This window comes from Saimiri boliviensis, chromosome 19 (genome assembly GCF_048565385.1).
Source record: "Saimiri boliviensis isolate mSaiBol1 chromosome 19, mSaiBol1.pri, whole genome shotgun sequence".
NCBI lineage: Eukaryota > Metazoa > Chordata > Mammalia > Primates > Cebidae > Saimiri > Saimiri boliviensis.
The window spans coordinates 39,812,626-39,828,402 of record NC_133467.1 but is presented as its reverse complement, the minus strand read 5'-3'; the positions used below and the strand labels follow the sequence as shown (position 1 = coordinate 39,828,402).

Genomic DNA, 15,777 nt, shown 5'->3' with positions numbered 1-15,777 from the left:
CTTGGCGCGGCGCTAGATGCCGTAGTTTCCGCTTCCGGTAGCGAGAAGCCTTCCGGTCGGCTGGGTACTGAGCCCGCCAGGTGAGGAGTTGCGCGGCGCTTAGGGACAGGCAGGCGGCCTTTTGCTCCTTTTTCCAAAGACCAGCAAAGAGTCCTTTCCCAGCTCCTGACCCAGGCCCTTTCGGAGCTGTGCGCCGTTGTTGGGACCCAGTGGCGTCTCCTTGTCGCTCCTGTCCTTCCCCTTGCCTGGGGATGCGTCTTTGTGGTCACGCCCCGCTACCAGCTCTTTTTTTCCCTAGGCAAGGGTTTGGATTGGCCGTGAGAATGAGAGATAACTATTCGCGTCTACTTTCTTTTCTTTTCTTTTCTTTTTTTTTTTTTTTTGAGACGGAGTTTCGCTCTTGTTACCCAGGCTGGAGTGCAATGGCGCGATCTCGGCTCACCGCAACCTCCGCCTCCTGGGTTCAGGCAATTCTCCTGCCTCAGCCTCCTGAGTAGCTGGGATTACAGGCACGTGCCACCACGCGCAGCTAATGTTTTGTATTTTTAGTAGAGACGGGGGTTCACCATGTTGACCAGGATGGTCTCGATCTCTCGACCTCGTGATCCACCCGCCTCGGCCTCCCAAAGTGCTGGGATTACAGGCGTGAGCCACCGCGCCCGGCCAATTCGCGTCTACTTTCCAGGTTGACTTGCGTGTGCTCCATCTCGCACGTCCCTGAGCACGTTGCATTTACAGATCCTAAGTAAGCCGCGCGATATGCTGTTACGTTTCTCTTTCTGCTTTTTTCGCCCTTTCTCTATGATGCTTTAGGCTTTGGAGTGAAGACTTAAATCCAAGGTCATGGCAAGACATCTGAAGTTCATCGCAAGGACTGTGATGGTACAGCAGGGGAATGTGGAAAGCGCATACAGGACCCTAAACAGGTAACTGTTAAGGGCCCAGAATCATGCCTAGACTCTCTGGGAAGTGCCATGCTTTTTCTCTCCCTTCCCCTTTCGTTGATTGTTCTCAAAGCAGTGCCGGCTCAGGTGTTTACTGTCTTTTTTTTTTTTTTTTTTTCGTTTTTAGAATTAATTTTAGGCCGGGCTCGGTGGCTCAAGCCTGTAATCCCAGCACCTTGGGAGACCGAGGCGAGTGGATGAGGTTGGGAGTTCGAGACCAGCCTGGCCAATGTGGGGAAACCCTGTCTCTACTGAAAATACAAAAATTTTTACAGGCTTAGTAATTCCGGCTACTTGGGAGGCTGAGGCAGGAAAATCGCTTGAACCCGGGAGACAGAAGTTGCATTGAGCCGAGATCACGCCACTGCACTGCAGCCTGGGCGACTGAGACTGGCTCGGAAAAAAAAAAAGTTCTTAAACCTAACTGAATAGAATCACCCAGCCCCAACCCTGCTTTTTAGAAACCTTAGTTTTCTGAGTAGTTCGGTCTACCAGCGCTTGCCACCACGGCCGTTAATTTTTGTATTTTCTGTACAGAGGGAGTCTTGCCATGTTGCCCAAGTGTAATCACTCCTTTTATGAGGAACCTGAACTCTTTCAAAAACTTAGAAGAGCCCAAAGGGAAAATCAAGATGTGCAGTTGCTAGGAATCGGGAACATAGTATGATAAATAGAAAGCTGCAGGAGTCATTGGTGTGGGACAAAGCTAAAGGAAAAGGTGAATTCAGATTGGGGTCCTGGAGAAGTAGGCAAAAGATGGGAAATCTGGCTGGGTGCCGTGACTCACGCCTATAATCCTAGCACTTTGGGAGGCCTAGAGGGGAGGGTTGCTTGTTGCCAAGCTTTCAAGACCAACCTGGCAAACATAGCAAGACCCCATTTCATAAAAACTTAAATAAAAAGAAAAGGAAAAACAGAGAGATGGGAAAGCTTACAATTTTTGAGGAAAAATACAGCATAAAGAAAAAGACATAAATGGAGACAAACTAGCTGGGATGGAGGAACTTTATTGAAAAGTTTTGAATGCTGCTTCCTCTACATTGTCACTTATGCTGAGAGTAAAGATAATCAAGTACCAGGTTGTAAGGTATCCTATTTCATTTTTCTCTTATTTTCTCCTCATTCCCAACTCTCCTATTTCAGACCTTCTGGTGGCATGTCTGTGAGAGGTATGTGATGTCTAATGACCTTTGTCTGCCCCTCTCTTGGAAATACAAATGAATGTCCTTTTTTTTTTTTTTTGAGATGGAGTTTCATTCTTGTTGCCCAGGCTGGAGTGTAATGGCAAGATCTTGGCTCACCCAAACCTCTGCCTCCTGGGTTCAAGTATTTCTCCTGCCAAAGTAGCTGGGATTACAGGCATGCGACACCACGTCCGGCTAATTTTGTATTTTTAGTAGAGACAGGGTTTCTCCATGTGGGTCAGGCTGGTCTCAAACTCCTGACCTCAGGTAATCCGACTGCCTCAGCCTTCTAAAGTGCTGGGATTACAGGCATGAGCCACTGCGCCCAGCCTAAAATGAACATCGTAGAGATAACATCCAGACCCTGTAGTGAGTTAGCTAGTGAGATGAAATGTTTAATTTGGGAAAAGGAATGTCTAACATATACCTTCACTCTTGTCTTACATATACCTTCACTCTTTTTTTTTTTCTGACTTCTTCCTGTAAGTCTTTTTCTGTATGATTTATTTTGGTGCATTTAGATGGGTCTTCTGGCCATGGTTGTTGAGATGTTTACGTTATTGAAATATATCAAAAGATAGCTGTTACTTAATGGTAAAACAAATTTCCAAAAGACTCAGTTTTAGTTCCCCTATTTCTAAAGTGTAGATAACACAAAAGCAAGAATGTTGTTTTTAGAAAAGTAGCTATTTTGTGGCCGAACGCTGCAGCTCACACCTGTAATCCCAGCACTTTGGGAGGCCAGGGCAGGTGGTGCACCTGAGATCAGGAGTTCAAGACCAGCCTGGCCAACGTGGTGAAGCCCTGTCTCTGCTAAATATACAAAAATTAGCTGGGCGTGGTGGCTGGTGCCTGTAATCTGAGCTACTTGGGAGGCTGAGGCAGGAGAATAGCTTCAACTTGAACCTGGGAGGTGGAAGTTACAGTGAGCCGAGATCGAGCCATTGCACTCCAGCCTGGGTAACAAGAGCGAGACTCCATCTCAAAAAATAAATAAAATAAGGAGCTATTTTGACAAAGAACAAAAAATTTTTGTGCTACAGCATTATTTATAGAACCACTTTTTTTTTTTTTTTTTTGAGGCGGAGTCTCGCTCTGTTGCCAGCCTGGAGTGCAGTGGTGCAATCTCGGCTCACTGCCAACCTCTGCCTCCCAGGTTCAAGCAATTCTCCTGCCTCAGCCTCTTGAGTAGCTGGGACTACAGGTGTGTGCCACCATGTCCGGATAACTTTTTGTATTTTTAGTAGAAACGGGGTTTCACCATGTTATCCAGGACGGTCTCAATGTCTTGACTTCACGATCCACCTGCCTCGGCCTCCCAAAGTGCTGGGATTACAGGCATGAGCCACTGTGCCTGGCCAAACCACTTCTTACAGTTGTATCAAGAGAGTAGAATGTGACCAGGAGAGGTGGCTCACACCTGTAATTCCAGCACTTTGGGAGGCCGAGGTGGGCAGATCACGAGGTCAGGAGTTTGAGACCAGCCTGGCCAAAGAGTGAAACCCTGTCTCTATTAAAAATACAAAAAGTAGTCTGGTGTGGTGGCACACGCCTATAGTCCCAGCTCCTCAGGAGGCTGAAGCAGGAGAATCACTTGAACCCAGGAGGTGAAGGTTGCAGTGAGCCGAGATCGTGCCATTGCACTCCAGCCTGGGTGACAGAGTGAGACCCTGTCTCAAAAAAAAAAAAAAAAAAAAAGAGTAGCAGCTGGGTGCGGTGCCTCATATCTGTAATCTCAGCACTTTGGGAGGTGAAGGCAGATGAATCACTTGAGGCCAGGAGTTCAAGACCAGCCTGCCAACATGGTGAAACCCCATCTTTACTAAAAATACAAAAATTAGCCATGCCTGGTGATGCACGTCTATAATCCTGGCTACTTGGGATTCATTTAAATCTGGGAGGTGGAGGTTGCAGTTAGCTGAGATCTCGCCATTGCACTCCAGCCTGGGTGACAGAGTGAAACCCTGTCTCAAAAAACAAAAAAAAAATGGCTTGTAGCCTTCTTAAAGACAGAAACCTATGCTTTTTCATTGTGTATCTCTTGGATTTACCAAAATGTCTGGCACATCCAATGCTGTCATTAAATGTCTACTTAATTAATGTTCCATTATTTTATTTTTTTTCTTGAGATAGAGTTTCCCTCTTGTTTCTCAGGATGGAATGCAATGGTGTGTTCTCCACTCACCACCACCGCTGCCTCCTGGGTTTAAGCAATTCTCTTGCCTCAGCCTCCCAAGTAGCTGGGATTACAAGCATAAGTCATCATGCCTAGCTAATTTTTTTTTTTTTTAGTAGCGACGAGTTTTCTCCATGTTGGTCAGGCTGGTCTCAAACTCCCGACCTTAGGTGGTTCACCCCTCTTGGCCTCCCAGAGTGCTGGGATTACAGGTGTGAGCCACTACATCTGGCCATTACGTTCCATTATCTTTTTTGTCACTTCCTTATTTAATGTTTGTCAAACTTTTTCATTACCAGAGAAAAGTGAATGAACTATAGAGGTTCTGCTACTATAAGCAAACATGAAATTTCTTTGAACTCTCCCTAAATTAAAATTTAACGTGAACTTATTCATTGCCATTGCATCTGTTTTTTTGTTTTTTGTTTTTTGTTTTTTTTGAGACGGTGTTTCGCTCTTGTTACCCAGGCTGGAGTGCAATGGCGCGATCTCGGCTCACCGCAACCTCCGCCTCCTGGGTTCAGGCAATTCTCCTGCCTCAGCCTCCTGAGTAGCTGGGATTACAGGCACGCGCCACCACGCCCAGCTAATTTTTTGTATTTTTAGTAGAGACGGGGTTTCACCATGTTGACCAGGATGGTCTCGATCTCTCGACCTCGTGATCCACCCACCTCGGCCTCCCAAAGTGCTGGGATTACAAGCTTGAGCCACCGCGCCCGGCCTTTTTTTTTTTTTTTTTTTTTTTTTTTGAGACGGAGGTTCGCTCTTGTTACCCAGGCTGGAGTGCAATGGCGCGATCTCGGCTCACCGCAACCTCCGCCTCCTGGGTTCAGGCAGTTCTCCTGCCTCAGCCTTCTGACTGGCTGGGATTACAGGCACACGCCACCATGCCCAGCTAATTTTTTGTATTTTTAGTAGAGACGGGGATTCACCATGTTGACCAGGATGGTCTTGATCTCTTGACCTCGTGATCCACCCGCCTCGCCTCCCAAAGTGCTGGGATTACAGGCTTGAGCCACTGCGCCCGGCGCATCTGTTTTATGACTAGCACCCCTACTCCCTCAAGTTAAAATTGGTGCTCCAGACAGATGCATCAAGTTTGTCCAGAAACTCTTGTATCCCTTGGCATTCTGTTAAGTATCCTAGTTAAGAAGCACCATATTGGCTAGGCGTGGTGGCTCATACCTGTAATCCCAGCACTTTGGGAGGCCGAGGCGGGCGGATCATGAGGTCAGGAGATTAAAACCATCTTGGCCAACATGATGAAACCCCTCTGTACTAAAAATAAAAAAACTAGCCGAGCATGGTGGTTGCACCTATAGTCCTAGCTACTAAGGAGGCTGAGGCAGGAGAATCACTTGAACCTGGGAGGTGGAGGTTGCAGTAAGCCGAGATCATGCCACTGCACTCCAGCCTGGTAACAGAATCAGACTCCATCCCCTGACCCCGCAAAAAAAAAAAAAAAAAAAAAATCACAGTATTACCTGTATTCAGGGCTTAAAATACAAAAGGAGGAGTAGGTTTTGGGTGCGGGGCGGGAAGCAATTTACATTGCTTAAAAAGAAAAGAATTAGAAGAGGAGTGGTTAGAAAAATGAAGAAGTTCAAGTCCCACAGACTTAGAGCCTGACATGAGATGATCTCTTTTAGGCTTCCTTGTGAATTTGGAAGGTTGGAACTTCATGTCTTGGATTGTCTAGGAAACCAGTGCAAGAAGTGCATTGGTTGAAAGGAGCTAGCTTGGGGAATGTATTATGGTAGTGATTTTTATAGTCTTTGGGAAAGATACTTATTTTATCATTTTAGATTCAATCTTTAGAATGCTGCATTTCTTTTCTTTTTTTTTTTTTTTTTTTTTGTCTTGGAGTGTTGGATATGTGTCCCATAAATTGTAGTATAGCTTCAGGGGGAAAAAAGTGAACAAATAGTCAAATACTTTGCTCTTAGAATAATTTTCTAGGCAAGGACTTTAAGCTTGCACATGTGAGCAGACTGATTTTGGAGTGATCCAATCTTCTGTTTTCCTGCTGCCTGTTAAGCACATTTTCTGACTGATGCACCTATCTGTTTCTTTTTTCTGCTTTTCCCAAATGTCCTCTTTCTGGCCACCTTTTCTGTATATCCCTCTCACACTCCAGGCCTCTCCTGATGTCTTTCTGCTTTCTCATAGTTGGTAGTTTAAAAATAAGTTACTTGTTCTGTGGTCTAATTACAACAATAGGTAGGAGAGCAAATGAGTCTAGAGGGAGCTGGTTAAAGCTTTACCATGTTTGGAGTACAGAGGGAGTCTTACAAAGGAAACTGCCTATGTGTCTGCCCAGTGAGGCCACCACAAAAGGCCTGTTATGTAACCGGGGGCCCTCATTGGTGCCCAGGGATGAGGAGGTGGAGAGTGGGGGTGCTAGGAAGCTCTGCATGATTGGCTGGCCTCCAAGCAAAGAAAGGCAAGCGCACTGGAAGCATGCCCAGTTGACTCCTTTTACTCCTGGTGGGCGACCTTCTAGGTCCATTGAGTCCTTCTGCATACACGTCTGTCCTGACGTAGGCTGGCTGCACTGACATGTGAGTCTGCCACCCGCAACTCCCCCCCTCCAGGCAGCTTGGCTCCTTTTACATAATCATTTGAATTTCAGTAAAACTGGCAGCTGGTTTCTCCTTCAGTATTAGGTTGCCAGGCGCCCGAACTCCAGGCTGATCTGTTTACTCTAAAGCTCTTGATGTGCTAGTCCTTGAACTACTTTTTTTGGAAGCAGAAGCATCATTAGTAACACCCCCTCTATTCTTGTGTTTTACAAAGCTCTTGCATCCTTTTCTATTAGAGATGAAGTTGAGTAGATACCTCTACTGTAGGGACTCTGGAGCATTTGAAGATAATCTCTGCTTTTTTTAGGATGACTAGAATGTGCCAGGTAAGGGAGGGAATCCTCAGCTGGCATCTTGGAATTTATTTGGTCTGTGTTTTGGAAGGAAGTAGAATATCCAGGGAATGCCGTTTACCAACCCCCATCATTCTTTCTTTTCCCTTCACCGTTCTTCGCGTCTTTTGTTGTTATTTTTCCTTACGTTGTCCTTTTGCCTGTCAGTGCCTGTCAGTACAGGCATTTCCTTGATAAGGTGATCACCTTTGTTTTAGAAGCCTTCTGGAGCTCCAGTAGGGTGCCTGACTATGTATTTCAACCCTTTTCTCCTCTTGCAATGTTGTTTCATCCTACTTTTAAACTGTGTTTGTCGTTCCGATAGGTTCCTCTTCTGGATCATATTTATCCTTTTTATATTCTCTCAAATCCAGTCTCCTTATACTTTTTACATTATATATCCAATCTTTTTCTTTCAGGAGGTTTTTTTTTTTGTTTTTTGTTTTTTGTTTTTTTTGTATTTTCTTCAATATACTACTTTCTAGTCCAGAAAACTACAGTATTAACCACAGGTCTTGGCAGAAATAAATGTTTACATGATTAGATCATTCTTTTCCTCCAGTGTTCCATATCAGCTTCCATTTCCTCTTTACTCTGATTGAAGAGTCTAGCCCAGCTCTTCTCTCCCTCTTTTGCCCATGGATACTGCAAGTTTGTCTTCTGAACCTGGTGGTTTTTGATTGAGAAGCAGAATACTATGAAGGAGCACATTACTCCATTCCATGTGGTTCAGGAATTTAAAAAAAAAATTTTTAAGAAAAAAATTATATCTAGACTAAAAAAAAATTATATATAAAGAGCACGTTACTAAAGACCTGAATTCTGCTTATGGTTCCACTTTGTGATCTTGGGCAGATCAGTCTCTCTGAACTTCAGTTTCCTAATCTATAAAAAGAGGACATGGGCCAGGTATGGTGGCTCATGCCTGTAATCCCAGCACTTTGGGAGGCCAAGGCAGGTGGGTCACGAGGTCAGGAAATTGAGACCATCCTGGCCAATGTGGTGAAACCTCATCTCTACCAAAATACAAAAATAATTAGCCTGGGCCGGGCGCGGTGGCTCAAGCCTGTAATCCCAGCACTTTGGGAGGCCGAGGCAGGTGGATCACGAGGTTGAGAGATCGAGACCATCCTGGTCAACATGGTGAAACCCTGTCTCTACTAAAAATACTAAAAATTAGCTGGGCATGGTGGCACGTGCCTGTAATCCCAGCTACTCAGGAGGCTGAGGCAGGAGAATTGCTTGAACCCAGGAGGCGGAGGTTGCGGTGAGCCGAGATCGCGCCATTGCACTCCAGCCTGGGTAACAAGAGTGAAACTCCGTCTCAAAAAAAAAAAATAATAATTAGCCTGGCATGGTGGCACGTGCCTGTAATCCGAGCTACTCGGGAGGCTGAGGCAGGGGAATCACTTGAATACAAGAGGCAGAGGTTGCAGTGAGCCAAGATTGCACCATTGCAGCACTTTGTCCTGGTGACAGAGCCAGACTCCATCTCAAAAAGAAAGAAAAAGGACATGATTAGCTTAAACAAATAATAGGAGTCTAGTTAGGATCATGGATGTAAAAATGCTATCTAAACTTTAAAGCGTCATTGTAGTGAAGGTCATACCATTGAGTCTTTCTGAGCTGTTATCTCCAAGAACTGTATATATTGTAAGGTCACTTAATCCCTTGTGCTAAGGACATTTATTAGTCATCTAGAGGACTCGTTTTTGGCATTCATTTCCTAGTACTTTCTTCCTGGCCAACATGGTGAAATCACATCTCTACTAAAAACACAAAAATTAGGCCAGGCACAGTGGCTTATGCAATTCTCCCACCTCAGCCTCCCAAGTAGCTGGGATTGCAGGTGTGTGTGCCACCATGCCTGACTAATTTTTTATTTTTTGTAGAGATGGGGGTCTCACTGTGTTGCTCAGGCTAGTCTTGAATTCCTGGGCTCAAGCGATCCTCCCAGCTTGGCCTCCCAAAGATCTGGGATTACAAGTGTGAGCCACCACGGCCAGCCAGCAATCCATTGTTTTAACAAGCTTTCCAGATTACTATTGCCTGTTAAAGTTTGGTTTCACCTGAACTAGTTCACGGATGTGATAAAAATTGATTTGGGTCTTTGAGGAACAAGTAGGATTTTGTCAGGAAGAAAAAGAATGATATTCCAAGTAAAGGGAACATCATGAACAAAGAAAAAAACAAGTGTGTAGAATGCTTGGAGAACTGCATATACTTAAGTGTGACTAGAGCATAGGCATTATAGGGCAGGTGTTTTGTTTTTTTTGTTGTTTTTTGAGATGAAGTCTTCATCTTTCACCCAGGCTAGAGTGCGGTGGCTTGATCTCAGCTCACTGCAACCTCCAATTCTCAGGTTCAAGCGATTCTCCTGCCTCAGCCTCCTGAGTAGCTGGGATTATAGGTGGGCACAGCTAATTTTTATATTTTAGTAGAAACAGTTTGACCATGTTGGCCAGGCTGGTCTTGAACTCCTGACCTTAAGTGATCAGTAGGGCAGGTTACTAAAGATAAAGATGTATGGGGTGCAATTGTTGGGGCTTTGAGCTTAGACTAATAGTTCTAAAATCTGTCTGTACATTGGAGTCACCTGGGAAACGTAAAAACCTGCTCATGTCCTTTGCCCTCTCCTTTGTGATTTAATTGAACTGGGATGTGGCCCAGGGTTTAGAACGTTTGAAAGATCCTTGGGCGATTCTAATGTGCAGATGATTCTGGGAACTTTAGTGGCTTAGGCCATTCTGTACATTAGGAAAGATTTTTTAGCACCAGAATGACACGGTCTGATTTATGTTTTAGGACAATAATTGGTGTAGGAAAAGAGAATGGAAATAGGGCAACCTACTTATTAACATTTCAGATAAGTTCTTCTTTAGGATCCCTTTACAACCACTTTCTTGTTCTCAAGTCCAGGTTTAATGCCTCCTGTGAGTTTCTTTGTTTTTGTTTTGTTTTGTGTTTTTTGAGACAGAGTCTCTGTTGCCCAGGCTGGAGTGCAGTGGCACAATCTCGGCTCACTTCAGCCTCCACCCCCTGGGTTCAAGGGATTCTCCTGCTTTGGCCTCCTGAGTAGCTGAGACTATAGGCACCCACCACCATGCATGGCTAATTTTTGTATTTTTAGTAGAGATGGGGTTTCACCATGTTGGCCAGGCTTGTCTTGAATTCCTGACCTCAAGTGATCTGCCTGCCTCAGTCTCCCAAAGTGCTGGGATAACAGGTGTGAACCACAATGCCTGGCCCTCTCCTGTGAGTTTCTATAGCAGTGTTTCCCTTATCTTTGCACCTGTCACACTCTATTGTAATTTTTGTATCATAATGTAGAATATTGTAGAATAAACTTAGCATTGAAACAACAAATTTGATTTTATGTAGGTTTGAAGCAGTTGGAAATACCTCTAAGATAAGATATGAGCTAGAGAGGAGGATTTAGGAGTCAGTAGTATTTGAGTGTTGTTCTCAATCGTGGCTTTGCATTAGAACTACCTGGGAAACTTAAAAACGTTCCCAGTGCATGGCTCAGCTCTTGACCAATTAAATCAATCTCTGAGAAGGGAGGTGGCGAGGCATCAGTACCTTTTAAAAATTCTTTTTTTTTTTTTTTTTTTTTTTGAGACGGAGTTTCGCTCTTGTTACCCAGGCTGGAGTGCAATGGCGCGATCTCGGCTCACCGCAACCTCCGCCTCCTGGGTTCAGGCAATTCTCCTGCATCAGCCTCCTGAGTAGCTGGGATTACAGGCACGCGCCACCACGCCCAGCTAATGTTTTGTATTTTTAGTAGAGACGGGGTTTCACCATGTTGACCAGGATGGTCTCTCTCGATCTCTCGACCTCGTGATCCACCCGCCTCGGCCTCCCAAAGTGCTGGAATTACAGGCGTGAGCCACCGCGCCCGGCCTTAAAAATTCTTTAGGACATGATTCCATTGTACATCAGGGTTGAGGTCCGTTGGCAGAGGTTAAGGAAATCATGTAGGACCAAAAAGGAGGAAGTTTACAGTCAGAACTGGGAAAGATACCAATATTGAAAGTAAATTCAGGAAGAAAGCCAGTGAAGGAAACCGTTTGTAGACTGGGATACTGAGTCTTTTAGTCTTTAGTGCTCTGCCTCTCTATTGTAAGACTCTAGTTTGTTTTGTTTTTCGAGACGGAGTCTCACTGTCACCCAGGCTGGAGTGCAGTGGTGTGATCTTGGCTCACTGCAACCTCTGCCTCCCGGGTTCTAGCGATTTTCATGACTAAGCCTCCTGAGTAGCTAGGATTATAGGCACACACCACCACACCAGGCTAATTTTTGTATTTTTAGTAGAGACGGGGTTTCGCCGTCTCGGCCAGGTTGGTCTTAAACTCAAGGGATCAGCTTGTCTCAGCCTCCTAAAGTGCTGGGATTATAGGCGGGAGCCTCCACACCTGGCTTGTAAGACTCTAGTTTTTTGTTTTTTTGTGTTTTTTTTTATTACTATTTTTTTAGATGGTGGTTCCATTGGGTCTCGAACCCAGGACCTTCTGCATGTAAAGCAGATGTGATAACCGAGATTCTAGTTTTATATCTACTTCTGGATACATGACTTATGGGCATGACTATATTTCCAACAGAACTTAAATTAATCTACAACTGCTTCTGGGAGATTGCACCAATGCCTTTTCCCCTTATCTGCTATCCACTAAAACCTAAACAAACTGATCTTTGCAAATATTCTCTAGCAGCCTATAAATCATTCTCTGTTCGCTTTCTAGTTACAATAGTCATGTCTCAACTTTCTTATCTCCACTTACAGTTATGACTGGCTTTTTGCATGTCATCAAAGGACAGAGTAGGCAAGAATGGGGCCATGTACACAAAACCAGGAATAGGGGGCAGCAGCAAAGTTGCCGCCAGACTCCTCAAGACCAGCTGATAAGGGTTGAGAGAGAAAGATAAAGTGGCCGGGCACGGTGGCTCAAGCCTGTAATCCCAGCACTTTGGGAGGCCGAGGCGGATGGATCACAAGGTCAAGAGATCGAGACCATCCTGGTCAACATGGTGAAACCCCGTCTCTACTAAAAATACAAAAAATTAGCTGGGCATGGTGGTGTGTGCCTGTAATCCCAGCTACTCAGGAGGCTGAGGCAGGAGAATTGCCTGAACCCAGGAGGCGGAGGTTGCGGTGAGCCGAGATCGCGCCATTGCACTCCAGCCTGGGTAACAAGAGCGAAAACTCCGTCTCAAAAAAAAAAAAAAAAAAGTGCACATTGGAGCAAGAGCTCTCAGGTGTGTAGGGATTAGGTCAGTTACAGAACAAGCTCCAGTGTCTTGGCTCAGTGAGAACAAAGAGGTGAGTTTGAGTTAGGGGAGTTACCAATCCAACATGAAAAGCTGCATTGCAAGGAATTGGATGGGCAGGAAAGAGATTGAGCTTAATTTAATGGACACTTACTAAATTGATATTAATAAAACATGATTTCTGCCTTCAGGCATTTTCAGTCTAATGAGGGAGACATTTGTACAATGGAATGACAGAACGAAATAATCACTGAAAAGGTGTACAATAAAATAAATTATTTTATCTGATTAAGAAGATGGGAGGCTGGATGTGGTGGCTCATGCCTGTAATCGCAGCACTTTGGGAGGCTGAGATAGGAGGATTGTTTGAGGCCAGGAATTCAAGATCAGCCTGGAGAACTTAGCAAGATACCGTCTCTTAAAAAAAAACAAAAAACAAAACTAGCTGGGTGGTACATGCCTGTAGTTCTAGCCACTTGGTGGCTGTGGCAGGACAATCCCTTGAGCCCGGGGGCGTTGAGGCTGCAGTGAGCTATGATCATGCCACTGCACTCCTGCCTGGGCAACAAAATGAGAACCTGTCTTAAAAAAATCAAAGGCCAGGTGCAGTGGCTCATGCCTGGAATCCTATCACTTTGGGAGGCTGAGGTAGGCAGATCACTTGAGCTCAGGACTTCAAGACCAGCCTGGGCAACATGGCAAAACCCCGTCTCTACTAAAAAAGTACAAAAAAATTAGCTGGGTGAGGTGACGCACACCTGTAGTCCCAGCTACTCAGGAGGCTGAGGTGGGAAGATTGCTTGAGCCCTGGAGGTCAAAGCTGCAGTTAGCTATGACAGCACTACTGCACTCCAGCCTGGGTGGCACAGTAATACCCTGTCTCAACAACAGCAAAAAAATTAGGCCGGGCACAGTGGCTCATGCCTGTAACCCCAGAACTTTGGGAGGCTGAGGTGGGCGGATCATGAGGTCAGGAGTTTGAGACCAGCCTGGCCAATGTGGTGAAACCCTGTCTCTGCTAAAAATATAAACATTGGCCCGGCGTGGTGGCGTGCACCTGTAATTCCATCTACTTGGGGACGTTAAGGCAGAAGAATCACTTGAACCCGGGGGGCTGAGGGTTGCAGTGAGCCAAGATCACGCCACTGCATTCCAGCCTTTTGAGACTCCGTCTCAAAAAACAGACAACAACAAAAATTTTTTTAAAGATGGGAAAACTTTGTGGAGAGATAGCACATGGGCTTGGCATCAAAATTAGAAAAATTGGGCTGGGCGTGGTGGCTCATGCCTGTAATCCAAGCACTTTGGAGGCCAAGGCGGGCGGATCACCCGAGGTCGGGAGTTCAAGGCCAGCCTGACCAACATGACGAAACCCCATCTTTTAAAAAAAAAAATAAAAAAATTAGAAAAATTTCAGAATCTTGGCAGCTGGCAAATAGGGGTTGCATTTGAGGCTGAAGAATCAGCATGAGTATTAAAAAGTTTAGAGAGTAGGCCGGGCGCAGTGGCTCATACCTGTAATCCCAGCACTTCGGGAGGCTGAGGCGGATGGATCACCTAAGGACAGGAGTACAAGACCAGTGTGGCCACCAGGGTGAAACTCTACTAAAAGTACACAAATTAGCTGGGCTTGGTGGCGCATGCCTATAATCCCAGCTACTCAGGAGGCTGAGGCAGGAGAATTGCTTGAACCCGGGAAGCAGAGGTTGCAGTGAGCTCAGATCATGCCACTGAACTCCAGCCTGGGCAACAGAGCAAGACTCTGTTTCCAAAAAAAAGAGTAGTCAACAACAGCACTGTGGTTAGAGCATGTGGTAAACTGGAAAAATGATGGGCAAGGCTGTTATTTTAATGCTGCCATTGGTATTACTGGTGTGATAAGGGCCACCTCTTTCCCTGTCTTTAGGGAGGCCCAGAGATTTCTCAGACCTACAAACTTCAACTGTATCAGTTCTTTTTTTTTTTTTGAGATGGAGTCTTGCTCTGTCTGTCACCAGGCTGGAGTGAAGTGGCGTGATCTCAGCTCATTATAACCTTCGCCTCCCAAGTTCAAGCGATTCTCCTGCCTCAGCCTCCTGAGTAGCTGGGATTACAAGCATGTGCCACCACGCCTGGCTAATTTTGTATTTTTAGTAGAGGTGGGTTTTCACCATGTTTGTAAGGCTGGTCTTGAGCTCCTGACTTTAAGTGATCTGCTCACCTCAGCCTCCCAAAGTGCCGGGTTTACAAGCATGAGCCACTGCCCCCAGCCTCTAATTTTTTATTTTTATTTTTTGTAGAAACGGGGAAAATGTTGCCTAGGTTGGTCTCAAACTCCCAGGTTCAAACAGTCTGCTCGCCTTGGCCTCCCAAAGTGGTGGGATTATAGGCATGAGCCTCTGTGCCTGGACCACAGATTCTTATTGAGGCCTCTGTAAGTAGGTGGTTAATGCTCTGTTGCCACCATTTCCTGCTGTATTTTTTATAAATATCAATTGTTTGGCCAATTGACGTCTGACTATTTGTGAAACTGGAAATGAGTAATAATGATGCCAAATATCTAACCTCATTGCTTGCCATTATACAGAATCCTCACTATGGATGGGCTCATTGAAGATATTAAGCGTCGGCGGTATTATGAGAAGCCATGCCGCCGGCGACAGAGGGAAAGCTATGAAAAGTGCCGGCGGATCTACAACATGGAAATGGCTCGCAAGATCAACTTCCTGATGCGGAAGAATCGGACAGATCCGTGGCAGGGCTGCTGAGGCCTGTGGAGGGGACACTCAGTGTGAAACCCTCATCCAGTTTTGTCTCCATCCCTTTCCTTTGTACAATCCCATTTCCTATTACCATTCTCTACAATAAACTCAGTGATGGGTTAGCAAGGCCTCTGCATGTAGAAACAATCCCATTAGTCGGCAGTGGACCCTTTCTTTTATTACATGAAAGAAGAAACTGAGCCTGAAAGTAGTCCAGAAGTAGAATGGTGTTTGCCAGGGACTGGAGGAGTGGGCAGTTAGGAGTTATTGTTTAATAGGTACAGAGTTTCAGTTTGGGAAGATGAAAAAGTTTAGGAGTTGATGGCCAGGCACAGTGGCTCACGCCTGTTATCCCAGCCCTTTGGGAGGCTGAAGCGGGCAGATCACTTGAGCCTAGGGTTCGAGACCAGCCTGGCCAACATGGTGAAACCCTGTCTCTACTAAAAATAAAAATCAAAAAAATTAGCCAGGTGTGGTACATGCTTATAGTCCCAGCTGCTTGGGAGGCGAAGGCAGGAGAATCACTTGAACAGGGGAGGTGGAGGTTGCA

At 45.4% G+C, this 15,777-nt stretch overlaps 1 protein-coding gene across 1 annotated transcript; it reads left to right on the top strand.

The window, feature by feature from the left end:
• The first annotated feature begins 1 nt into the window (after position 1).
• Positions 2 to 15,349, top strand: MRPS21 (mitochondrial ribosomal protein S21). The gene is made up of 3 exons (XM_039459964.2): positions 2 to 80; positions 814 to 926; positions 15,053 to 15,349. The coding sequence occupies exons 2-3, from the start codon at positions 844 to 846 to the stop codon at positions 15,231 to 15,233; spliced, it is 264 nt and encodes an 87-aa protein (XP_039315898.1). The 5' UTR covers positions 2 to 80; positions 814 to 843; the 3' UTR covers positions 15,234 to 15,349.
• The last annotated feature ends 428 nt before the right edge of the window (positions 15,350 to 15,777 follow it).

Excerpts from the sequence above, each read along its gene's own strand:
- MRPS21 (XM_039459964.2), top strand. The coding sequence starts at position 844 with ATGGCAAGACATCTGAAGTTCATCGCAAGGACTGTGATGGTACAGCAG. Across the intron at positions 927-15,052 it reads GCATACAGGACCCTAAACAG|AATCCTCACTATGGATGGGC; the intron begins GTAACTGTTAAG and ends GCCATTATACAG.